The sequence below is a fragment of the Oenanthe melanoleuca genome, chromosome 4 (genome assembly GCF_029582105.1).
Source record: "Oenanthe melanoleuca isolate GR-GAL-2019-014 chromosome 4, OMel1.0, whole genome shotgun sequence".
NCBI classification, from domain to species: Eukaryota; Metazoa; Chordata; class Aves; order Passeriformes; family Muscicapidae; genus Oenanthe; species Oenanthe melanoleuca.
This window is the reverse complement of record NC_079337.1, coordinates 61,226,817-61,239,744: the sequence shown is the minus strand read 5'-3', so window position 1 is coordinate 61,239,744 and position 12,928 is coordinate 61,226,817. Positions and strand designations below refer to the sequence as shown.

Sequence of the window (12,928 nt, the reverse complement as noted above, 5' to 3'; positions counted from 1 at the left end):
TTCCATCATAGTTGCAGGATCAGACCCATCATATTGACCTTCCTACATACATCCCAGCTGGAGAAAATCTTATTTCTGTAAAACCAGAGCTGCCACTCCAAATCCAAATTCACTGCTCTGCTCCTTTATCCCTGTCATGCTGATAGCAAGATAAGCCTGTTTATGAGCTTCCCATTTTCACAAGAACATGGTGTGATTTGGCACAACTCTTCATAGTTCTCATTTGTGCTGCTTCAGCTGTGTCTCACACATGCCCACTCAACTGATTTTACTCAATTGGGAGTAAAATCCCCAAATGCCAAAAGTCATAGATTTAGTTTTAAATATGAAGACAATGTAATGCAAGAATAATAGATTTGGCAAAAAAAAAAAAAAATCATACTATATTATAGAAGTCTAATTTGTATTTTTAGTTACTGACATAAATGTAGATTAGGCTCTTTCTAAGGAAATGATGGAATCTGAGTTTTCTGCAATGTTCTGGGATTTAATATTAAATACAAGGCAAAATAATGTTCACTGTACTTCTTAGTACAGCATTGGTCAACATTGTCTGCTGAAGATGAAAAATACTAGATTGTGACTGCAACACAGATAGTGAATAATAGAAGCAGGATATTTTCCAATTTATATCTGAAGATCCCAGGGGTTTTTTCTCACTGACTTCAGAGAGAAAGAAGACTGGGTTATGTGATGTCAGTAGGAATATTTTCTTTCATTTTCACAGCATTTTGATTAGACCCTTGGAGAGGACTAGCATTGATAACTGAAGCACTCTAAACTAATCAGATTGTATCTGCAAAATGTGCATGTTGTTGCTCGAAGAAGACAAGTTCACTACATACTATTGCACAGTTCTCTCAGGAGGTGAAAGCTATTTTATCTTTTCATCAAATATTTTCTTCTTTCTAAAATGTTTGTTTCACCTAAATTATATCCTTAGCCTGAGAAGTCTCAAACAGAGCGTGGCTGATCTTTCCTTCCTTTTTCTCTCCAGAGAGAAGAGCTTTTCTTTCTCTCCTTTTCTGGTCTCTCTGGCCCCTTCAAACAGATCCCACTGTAACCAGCATTATTATGATAAATCCACGGTGGCAAAGCTTCCCTTTTGCAGATATTTCTCCATTTAATTAATGCTATTTCTTGTTCTAACCCATGTTGAAGTTGTGTTCAAAGCCCTTCTTACCCAGTCTCTTCTCTCTTTGAGGAAACTTGACCGGTTCCCAGCTACAGCTGTGTGTCAGAGAGCAGGAAAAATATGTCCATGGAAGCAGGCTACAGGTATTAGGGTTTTCCCAAAAAGGGGAGATAATGCCAATCAGCACAATAATTAGACAAGAATCACATTTTTTTTTCTCAGGACCATTCAGGATAAATTCAGACAGAATCAGGTTTTTCTTACAACTTAAACATTAATAATCAGAAAAATAATTCAATGCCATAGAGACAATAATGCCAGATATTTGTATCTGTTCAAGATCTGTTTTGTCTTCTGATATTTTTTTATTCAATGAACAGAAGATGATCACGGCATGTGTTACTTTCACCTGTAAATTATTCCTTATGCTGTAGGGCTCACACATACTTGCAAACTTAGTTAACTGCTAGTTGTTTCAGAGAAATATGTGATTAACTGTACTTAAAAAGGTAAAAAATTGCTCTGATGGACAGAATAAATGCTCACAAATTAGCTTTTATTAATTCTTATTGGCACCAATGACTTTGTGTGTTGCCTGGGGCAAATCTCTTACCTGCTCCATGCCATAGTTCTTGCATGTACAAAATTATATTAGCCAAAAGCAATCTCATTAAATACAATTAATGATACTAAAGTGTTTTGAAAACCTCATATAAAAGGTGCTATAAACATACAATCTGTCATGCTGTACCATTTCAGGATCACTTGACCCACTCTGAAATACATCCCACTGACAGAAAGTGCAGCACAAAGCCCCACAGAAAGAATACGTTTAGGAATTAGTGCTAGGAATTACACCTACCCAACACATTACTTTCAAAGCCATTATTATTTCAGATATACAGATCAACTATAAATATCCTTGATGAAATTTCTAGATGACACAATGAACTTTCTATTGAGAGAGTATCCTAACTAGTTTAAATCAGTGGCTTGGGTTTTGTTTCACTAGATTATCTGCAGGGCTTAACCAACAACAGGCTCACGTTTGGCATTTCCTATGCAAGTACTCCTCCTACCCAATCTTGATTAATTGACTGAGTAGTGATGAGATCACTTCCTTAGGTGATACAACTGTAAGACTGCTCAACTCTTCTTAATTTTTACAGGTAGAAACAGAACATTTAGTACCTTCTGTGGCTGAAAGCAGATTCAAGTGATTGTGTTTCACAAGATGTGGTCCCCAGAACTGCCAGTCAGTACTGATGTGGGGCACATCTGTCCCCAGACTGCACTTCCTGTCACCCTGTTGCTCAAGGCCATGTAGTGGTTACGTACATTCTTGCTCAAGGTGTAAGCAACAGTAAGAACTTCTGTGTTCATCCTAACACTTAGTTGTTAACTCAGAGCAGTAAAAGCAGAGTAAATGTAGACAGGCAATTGCTAGTCTCTGCTGTATGATTTAGGCACAAGTGGTGTCCTGTTGTTATCTGTCTGCTTTTGGCCACCTCTCCAAAGTACATTTGAAACACACAGGTTTCCCACTTTATATCAAATTACACAGAACATGAATGCAGAGATTCTAATCTAATAAAGATCTTGAAAACAACTGAAATTCTAGCTTTCTAGCAGAGATAGTTGAGAGAGTTTCTGTTGGGCTTGTTTCCAACAGGCTTGACCAGTTTTACGATGGACTTTCTCTTTATTAACAGAGCTACTGTTTTCTACAGTTGCTTCATAAATGCCACCATTTGCTCAAGGGGATTGATTGTTTTAGATTCAAAATGTCACAATCCTGCTTTCACTGGAACTATGTCCTCTCTGACTTTGCCATTCACTTATTTAGGTTCGCTTTTGCCTTTTTTATAAATTATTAGAGATCTCATATCAAATATTATATATATATTTCATTATTTAATGGGGGCTTAGATTTATGAGTTTTCTTTGTTTCATGAAAGAACTTATATAAATCTTCATCCATAAAAGGTGTATTTGGAATGAACTGTGTGCCTCACAAGAATCTTCAGTGCTTAGCAAGATGAAATCCATACTTTCCAAATTTTTAAATTTTTTTGCATATTTTAAGATTTTTTCAGTCTCTTTCCTCATTTTTTCTGGTGATGATGCACAAATTAAAAGGAATTAAATCTGGGTTTTGAGCAGGAGCAGTGAAAAAGATTTATGCTTGCTCTGAATGACAACCTGAGAAAATGCACTTTGAATTCTTCTGCATAATTTTTTACATTTAAATACTAGAATGGTAATTTTAAAATTTTGCCCTATATTTGCTTGATCTTGAAGCCCTATATAGCATCACTCCTCAGAAAACAGAGCTCCATCCAGCAGCCTTTAATAATACCCATAAACTAGAAATTATTCACATTAGGGAAATAAAGCAATCAAGAGAGTAGCAGACAGCCTACCAGGCAAGGTGAGTATCTCATCTGATATATTATTGCAGTTCTATTGTTCCCACACCTGGGAGCTCTGGGAGAGATCATACATCAAATGTGGACTACAAGATTTCTGAAAATGCATTTAGCCTTTTTTCTTGGCTTCTTGTCTCACCTCCTTAAATGGAAGGATCATTATTGTTTGTCATTTTGTCATAGCTCAGCTGGCCATTTTCAATTCATGTAATAACAAACTGTTCTGGGCCTCAGATTTTATTGCAATGTTTAAAGGTGGTTCATACTAGAAGTTTATCTCATATAGTAGCAGATATTGCACATATTATTTATTGTGGTTGAAACTCTCTGTAAAGTTGAGGAGCATTCAGACTTTTTAAAGGGATTATGGGTTGGGTCCAGAAGGCAGTGAGCATCCTACTCTCCTGTTCTCCTGGGATACTGCATGACCATTACAAGTGACGAGGAGCATTAGCTGGATAAGAAACAGTCTGCATTAAAAAGAATCCTGACACTCCCTGGTTTACCTTAAATTTGTCATGTTCTCCAAAGCTGGGTTTCAGTAGCAGTTAAGAGTCTTTTCCATAATCTCTGTGTGGCTTCTCCCTTTAGTTTATTCTCCCTAAATAGCACAGACTTCACCAACAAAGAAGAGGTTTCCTGAGGGAAAACAAAATCTTGCTGAAAATTTCTCATACTGTTGACTAAGTTAATCATTGCTCATAGCTCAGAGACTCAGAGACTTCAGATTTTCTTTGCATCAACCACTGACATTCACATGAAGGTCTTTTAACTGAATGCTTATGTCAGCAGGTAAAATGAACACTTAACATTGGAGAAAGTTACATTTTACTTAACAAGGGCCATTAGTTTTCTAGGACTGCCCCAATTTGATAGCATTAGAAGGGCAGCAGCCCTACCAAAGGCACTGCTGTTCATTGTTCATGTTTTCCAGTTACTTCAAAATGATTGTACTTTTTGTGCACAACTATTTTCTTTACAGAATGTATTAATGATTATCAAATTTGTATCTCTGTAGAGTCTTAATGTGACAGAAGAAAAATTTGTAGTGGATACACTAGCAGGATGCACAGAATATAAATCCATATTGGATGTGGTTGTCAAAGCCTTTTATGTTCAGGATGGGAAATATTGCCCAATTTCTGAGCGTAATCTCTATATAGGTAAGTTGTCTTTACAATGCCAAATGTGTTTAGCACAAAATTTCAAAAAATATAATTTTACTAGTGTAGGTCTTGGTGTTATATTACGTTGGAAGCACTGTCATTGTGTCTAGTGCAGTGTGAAATACAGGACCTTTTCCAATGTCCTGATGAATGTGAAGTCCAAAACCTGAAATTGTTATTTAGTCTGAAATCTTACAGGTGTTAACTGGAATTTTGCCCAAGAAAGGTAAGATGCAGTTTGAAAATAGCGTCAATGGCTGGAAGAAGCACCTTGGAAGTTTAACCATTCCTTTAAAAACCGTTCTTCAGTGATTTCCCTTTATTCTCTTCTATGCAACCCAGTACTTCTGCCATTCAGATACAAAAATGTGTAACAAAGCTCTGTGTGCTGAGGAACACAGCACATCTCAGTATGCAGACACAATTTACTCTACCCATGTATGGGTTTCTTCATTACTATCACAATGACATAAGTAAACTTCTGTCTGTCTCCAGGAGTGAGGTCAATCATTTTCATTTTTTTAGTTACTTGGTTAGAATCAGTTCTGATACAACTATATTTTATAGTGTGAGCCAGTTAAAGTTATTTCAGATATTGAGAAGTACATGAAGAATTAATACTAAAAATATTTTTTTCTATTTATATAATGTAACCACATGCTGAGGTTGATCTATAAGTTTGAAGCACAAATACACCTGTCACTGGCTCTCTAAGTCAGATAAGTTCTGAATCTTTGTGGGTATATTTAAAAGTCAATTTAATTCAAAGTGGTTGAAAAATACAAAGAAACTTATCTAATATAAATATGCATTCTATATAGATATATATATAGCTACATTTTGTGTTTTAAAAGCTACTAAATTTTTATTATAATTCTGGTCACTTCTGTCCCAATCTGGAAAAGTACAGAAATCTAAATCAAACAACAAACAAAAGGGAGTCTAAGCTGTCAAGGATGAAATTATTAGTGTATCGAGTTTATTCTAAATGCTAATGCTTCATTGTCTCTATTTCTCCAGAGCCATGTTTTTCATTGTCTGGGGCACATAAATTATACCTTTAAGCTGAGTGTTGCTATAATTGGATTGTCAGGACCGGTCCACTCAAAAGCCTCCATTAATCATAGGCAGAGGATAGGAACAGAAAATTTTCCTTTATCAACAAGTTGAGAGTCTAAGGTCATTGGCTTACATTTTTTAAGCTGCTTGTGATTCCCTTTGCCAAGCTGCATTGACACTTAAATGATCAAAGCTGCTTATATAGGCTGTTGCTATGTGTGAGCAGATTTGAATTTAATAAAGCTTGTAGGAGATAAATGTATATTCTGCTAAGACTGATTAAATACGTTGCTGTACTAAAGCACATGAGATTGAAGCCCAAAGATACACCGAGTTGGCCGCAGCACATTGGTCAGAATTTTCTGATTTTACCATTACAGTTTGGTGGCTACTAAAGTGAAGCCTGATTGATCAAAGTGAGTGGGGACAAATAAAAGCTGATACTGGAGCCCATGAACTTTACAAGTCTACTAAAAATTTCACAGTACTGACTGTGCCTCTTCTTGTATTATAGAATAGAATCATAAATCATTTATGTTGGAAAACACCTCTAAGATCATTGACTCTATACTTGCCATAGAGAGTGCAAGATTCAGGTTTGAAATTTCACAATTTAAAAACTGTATTTTAATCCAATTCAGAATAAAAACAAACATTATAACATTTTAGGCAATATGGTCACTTGGGAAAAAAAAGCAAAATAAATACAAAATAAATAAATAGAAATATTAAATTTTATGTTTAATTTTTTTTTGTTATTATGTATAATAAACTACGAATTTGTAACAGAAGAGTAAGAGCTATCATCTCTGAAAACATTAAAACCAGAGTATGTTGAAAAATTAGCTATCAAAACTGTTTAAAATTAAGGTAACAGTCTAAATCCCAGAGTATGTTGAGTATAGGGTATAGGTTTGTTAGAATTGCCTGCTGCATTTTTTAAATGTATGTATCTTTTGATAGTTATCTGTTATCTAGCTACTTTTCAACTAGAAGAGATTGGTCTTCAGCACTTCAGCAGAATTGTGAAGTCCTTGGACACTGCAAAAATGCAACAGGTAATCAAAGTACAAAACATTTTTTAAAATAATTATCTGTTCATTGTGTTTGATTAATCAATTTTTTCAGCTCTGTGAATAAATTAAATGGAGAAATTACTGTTATTTTCTGTTAAAATTCAGAATTAAATTAGTATTTTGTTATCAAAAAAACCTTCAATTTCTTTACTTGCAGGGTGATTCGTATATTCAGTCAAAGATCAATTTAAAATGTTTTTTATATAATCTGAGATGGTCAAATAATCACATAATTTACAGTTTATGTAATTTACAATTTTCCTTTTAAGTTGCACACTCACTCTTGCCTCTGCTCACATTCTTTCTTTGACTTAAGACAGATGCTTTTTCCATATGCAATTAATTTATTGAAACTTGAAGTTCCTGATGTTTAGTGTTCTTCTTTCACCTGAACAATCCACTTCCACTTTCATTATCAAACCAATGTGCTTCCATCTCTTTTTCTCCTTCCCAAAAAACACTGGTTAGCTTGGAGCTATGCATGTACCAATTACCCCATGACAACATGCAACTGTCCAAACCACTGTTGCCAAATAAAAAGTGGGACAACAAAATTCTGCTTCCCTATCCTTTTCTGGAGTTGTGAGTTTGGGGTTTGCTCCACTATTTTTTTGCTATTTTTCATTATAACTGTAGAAATATAATTATCTTCTGCTTCTCTTTCAAAATAAAAGTGCTAATTATCTTAAAAGCTATGTTGTATAGAGGAGCAAGGGGATAAACTGAGCAGCAGTGCTTTCTCATAAGCCCTGATTTCTCAGGAAAATGGGCTAAAAATTAAATCACTGGTGACACAGCATCTGTAACCTTCGATTATCCAGATGTTTCAAAGCATAGTCCAAACACACTGTTTGAATAACAAAGATGGAATTTAAAGATAGGCAAATTTTAATAATTAATACTCCAAAAAGGCTAAGGTTTATCCTTATAGTGATTACTTGGAATGTTCACGTGGATGCCAGTGTCCCTTTAATGAGTAGAGTTGCTTTACAATATGTAGGGACAGAGTAGGTTAAGTTGTCTGGTTTTAGATGGACTTACTATGGAATGCTTATTATTAATTCCATTCAGAGACAAAAATTATATATTTCATTAACAGTTAGAAAGAACAGAGGAGTGGCTGGAAGAATTATCATAATCTGGTAGACAGACAAATCACTTTGTCTAAAATGCTCTCCCAGCCCCTTCTTTGGTAAACATCTTAGACACGAGCTACTGGATTGGATACATCTTGAACTCATTCAGCTAGCAACACAATTTTCCCACATCATGCCAATTATCTCTTGTTGATTCCATTCATCTAGCTTTATACGGCTTAAGCCTCAGTGCCCTGATGTTCTGGTTTAGATAATGCCTCCTTCCTTGTCTGGAATAATTCTTTTCTGATAGGGTAGTGCTTCATATTCCAATGTTGTGCACCTGCTGTCATCGTAGCAGGTGTGACTTTAAGTCTTGCTTAAAGTTAGATAAGATACTCTTCTAACTATGAGATCTTACCAAATCCTCATCACCATGGTATCTAGTTTTTCTTCTCTTGCCTTAGAACAGTTTGTCTCCAAAGTGATGCTAGATTAAATTAATGCACCTGCAGCAGAGGATTTAGAAGCAGCATTTTGTCCCCCCAGCAACAGAGAGAAAAGAGCAGAAGGCAGATCTGCAGCCTTAGCAACAAAAGTTATCAGAAATTTGGGATCCTCCTTCAGGATGCTGACCTCTAGATTTTGCCTGATGACTACTGCATCTGAGTTCAGTTAAGACACTGAAAAAATATTCACATATATTTACGTAGAACAGATTTACTTTAATTAAAAAATAAATTTAGCATATCACAGGCTGAGTGGAATTTTCTTCATCATGCAGATAAACCTCACTCAAATGAATAGTCTTCAGATGAATGATGTCAACCTATGGGAGATTTAAGTCCTTTCTCTTGAAGACCTGTATGATGGAATCCATTCAACTCAAAGTCACAATGTTTCTCTACCTTTGATGAATGTTCAAATATTTTTATTAAGGCCAAGCAGAATAACAATGCGTCCTCACTTACACATGTTTATTTGCTTGAACATAAAATCACAAGCTCTCATTCTGTAATATTAAGAATACATGCACCAAAAAAAAAAAAAAAAAAAAAAAAAAAAAAAAAAAAAAAAAAGTATGGTGATATAATTATAGAATCATAGGATAAAACCTGTTCTTGTAACTTTAGTGTGATTATCCTTTTAAGAAATTCCCCATGCATTGCTGGCTCAAATCCATTTTTGGGTTCTATTATTCTACATGCTATTCTTCTATATTTATTTTAAAATTAAGGATTTGTACATTAGAGAAAATACACTGTTGAAATAAAAAGTTGTAGTAAATAGCTTTGTAATTTCTGAATCATCTTGTAAAAATACAAAATACATAGTGTTTTCTTTCTAGCAGTTAAGAACCTGTTTTTTCTGTTTCATGTTCTGATTGCTTCTAAAAGCAGTTCTAAAGAACTTCTGAGATCATCTAAGCAATATCATTACATAAAAACTGGGCATTGTAATAGAATTTAAGATGAGGTAGGAATAGCAGGACATGATCAGCCTCATGGTGGATGGTGGGTAAAATCAGTTCAAGTTGAGTCAATAATGTTTTCAGGCAGGGGCTGATCTGTATGGAGAAACAGAACATGCTGTTTCCTGCAGTTGCTTCCTTAACTCAAAGAGTCAAAAGCTTATATTGTGAATGTAAGCATTTCAACTCTGCAAGTGCCTACATGGATGTAAAGATAACACCAGATGAGAAAATTTCCCATTTTTACATTTATTTTCTAGAAATCTGTATGATCCCACTGTGTAAAAGTGTGTTAAGAATATTAAGTTCAAATTCTCAAAAGTAAGGTATTAATTCAGCCCGCCTGTAAGAATGCATTACAAAACAGTCTTTAATTATACACACTTGTGTTACTACAGCCAGAGTATACATTAAAATACAAACACAGGTACAATTCATTGCTGGTGTAATTCTATCAATTCCAGAAGGGAGATGGATCTTCATTATCATGCTGCCTGAGTAGTGAAAGTTGTAGAATGCTCGAGACAGAGAAGAAAGCAGAATAATGGTGTTACCAAAATGACTACCAGTGACTTTGCTAAGGAGTCAGAGCCTGGTAACACCCAAACAAATCTGAAAGAAGCCTCATTCTGCTGCTGTAAAAGCAATGACTGCTAATACTGGGCCTTTCCACCTGTGTCACATGTGGCCAAAGACAAAACAAAAGTATTAGGGACTTTTCCTAGCAATTCAGTTCACAAAAGTTTCTGTTTCACCATCTGTGATAGGGATTATCAAATCTAAGATTGTGGACTTTGGCTCAGGCACACTTTCGTCAGAAATGATGTCCAGTCATCCTACGTTACCATTTGCAATCCCTACAGTGCCTGGATGACCATTCCAGGGCCATATTCCAAGAATTCTCTAGTATGATACATGTTGTGGCATATATCTAGTATGTGCATATTGTGAAATTTCTCTGGGGACTGTGACTAAAACTCTACAAAAATATACATCACAGTGTTGATATCTGATTACACAGTTAACCATTCTCTGTACTTCAGGAGTACATAATAGCATTTATCAATCACATAATTATCATTGTTTTAATACAGGGGGAAATGGTAGTAATCAGTACAGAACTGGTGTTTCTGTAGGAAGCCTCAAGCTGTAATAGCCAGCTGTTAGATACGAAGTCACTGTGTGCCTTTAGTACAGTTTCATCTGACTTGAAGAGTTAGTTGAGTTGCTTTGTGAAAGATAGTTACAGCAAATATTCAGGAGACAGAGAGTCATTGAGAGCTGAAAAAACAATTCAGATGTGTCGTTTCACATGGCACTGGAGTGGACAACTGAAGCCTCTGAGAATGGACTAGGCTGTAGAAGAGGACACAGAGAAGGAGGAGTTCAGCTTAATGGAAGCTAGTGAAAAAAAAAAATTGAATATTTACAAGTCACCGCCTGCAGTATTTCCATTTCTGTGAGCTCTCTGAATACCTATAAATTTGAAACCAGCTCAAACCTCAGGGTCTCTCTTATTTTAAGTGTTCTCAGCTCATGATCAATACTGTATTATAATCCCTGTATGCACACTTGTCTACATGGGCTTTTATAAACTTCATGTACAGCCAAGGTTTCCCCTGTGATAGGGGATAGGTTCACTGTAATCACACTGCTGGGATAACTGGATGTACAATTTTGTTACAATAACTGGTAGAAATAGTATCTACACCATGCATCCTTTCTGGTGGAAGGTATGAATTCAGTCTAGACTTTTGACATTGTATTTACACATTGCAGAATTAAAAATTACTGTTAGGAGACAAATATAATCCAATATTCATGGACTACAGTGGAAGATCCTCTGCAAGGACAATGACTGACTTTCCAGGCCAATGGGATGAAATGCATCCCTCACCATATGTTTATTAAATGCTACGGAATCTGGAAGCATCAAAAACCCCAACTTCTTCACAATTCAACACTTAATTCATAATCAAGCTTTTAGGGATGAAAGAACTTCTTTTGGATGGTATGTTGATAAGCTGAAAATTTAGGGAGCAGCAGTAGTTTCTAGACAAGAATAGAAATCCAAGGGGTAATATTATTTAGTCCTGCAGTGCAGATCAGTCTTTTGACTGCCAAAAGCACAACAGATTAAAATACGCTAAATTTAATTCCTTGGAAATGGTCACATCAAGACTATGGATTTCAAGTAGCAGGTTTTCTAGATGTTGAACATCTGCAGCAAACACCTTGAGTGTCTTGGTTTGAAAGACAGGTGTTAAGGAAAGCAGGAGCCTCTATTGAGATGGAAAATGTAAACCCACTCCCTCCAGGTTATTATAATTTTGAAATTAAGGAGCACTCAGGCAGAGATATGGGAATAGGAATAATAATTCTTTAATAGAAAAATTAAAATAAACATACAGTAATACAAAAAACCAAAACACTGACAGAGTCAGAATACAACCTGACACCCTGTCAGTCAGGGTGTTGGTAGCAGTCTGATTAAGTGGTGGCTGCAGTCCTCCTGGAGTGACAGATGTGGTTCTATTGAAGCAATTATCCTGTAGAAGGGTGCAGTTTTTCCTCTGAAGGTCCAGTGGTGATAAAGATGAGCCTGGTCTTCCTCTGGAATCCAGTGGAAAAAAGCTGCTCTGATGTTCCAAATCTCAGATTTTATCAATGTAGGAAATGCTTGGCTCCTCCCCCTGGGTGGCGCATCTCTCCATGGGATGATGTAATTTTAGCACTCATGCAGTGGGACTCAGTGGCCCGTTAACAAAAGATATCTCTCTGGTCAAAGGATGGGTCATGTAAGAGATAAAGAGCACTGCCCCACCTGGTTTTAACAGCTGTCCCATTAACAAACGATATCCACCCCAGAGTTATGAGGGATGGGTTATGGAAAAGATGAGGAGCACTGCTCCACCTGCTTTCAACAGATGGTGATAGAATACATACCGCTGTTGCATCTTGCATTGCAACCTAAGACATTGAGTCAAATCTGAATTGTTTGTCACTGAATTATTCATAAAGTTCTGAGGCACCTTGGGTCTGGCACCATATTTGAATTAGAAGCTTCTCAGTAGTTCTGCAGAACTAAAACTCAATACAAAGAATTCTATGGGTCTGTATAAAACAACTTAAGATGGGGTTGATGCCAATTCTAATCTAATAAGCTCTGCAAGTCTCCATTTAAAGCTTCTCAAAGTGACAGTACACAGCTTCCCAGTCTGATAATGTCAAAATTATTTAGTGGACCTTTTTGCTTTTACTGTGATTATTTCAGCGTCATACTTGTACTTTTATTTCCAAGAATTTTAATGGAAGAGCTAAGGTTCAAGTTTGTAATTTATATTGCTGTAACTGATACAGGCTGAATCAGAGTGCCATTTTTCAAGAGTGTTTCATAAGACCGTTTGAATACTTCAAGATTTAAAGAAAGGCTTTTGACCCTCTGGTGAACTGGAGTGGCAAACAAAAGTTCAAATGTTAATTGTTATTTCTCCAGCAAATAGACCCCTACAATCT

General features: G+C 35.9%; 1 protein-coding gene and 1 long non-coding RNA gene across 5 annotated transcripts in view; one reads left to right on the top strand and one right to left on the bottom strand.

The window, feature by feature from the left end:
* Nucleotides 1-12,928, top strand: part of CFAP99 (cilia and flagella associated protein 99) — a 54,152-nt gene that overhangs the window by 9,375 nt on the left and 31,849 nt on the right. For both annotated transcript variants that reach the window (XM_056490401.1, XM_056490402.1), the window contains 2 exons: nucleotides 4,583-4,727; nucleotides 6,753-6,847. In XM_056490401.1, the coding sequence (XP_056346376.1) occupies nucleotides 4,583-4,727; nucleotides 6,753-6,847 (240 nt within the window). The remainder of the gene's footprint in view (nucleotides 1-4,582; nucleotides 4,728-6,752; nucleotides 6,848-12,928) is intronic.
* The window catches only part of LOC130252630 (uncharacterized), a 34,318-nt gene continuing 30,555 nt past the window's right edge, over nucleotides 9,166-12,928 (bottom strand). For 2 of the 3 annotated variants that reach the window (XR_008840402.1, XR_008840403.1), the window contains one exon: nucleotides 9,166-12,025. This is a non-coding gene — a long non-coding RNA (uncharacterized LOC130252630). The remainder of the gene's footprint in view (nucleotides 12,026-12,928) is intronic. The other variant, XR_008840404.1, reaches the window with a different exon arrangement.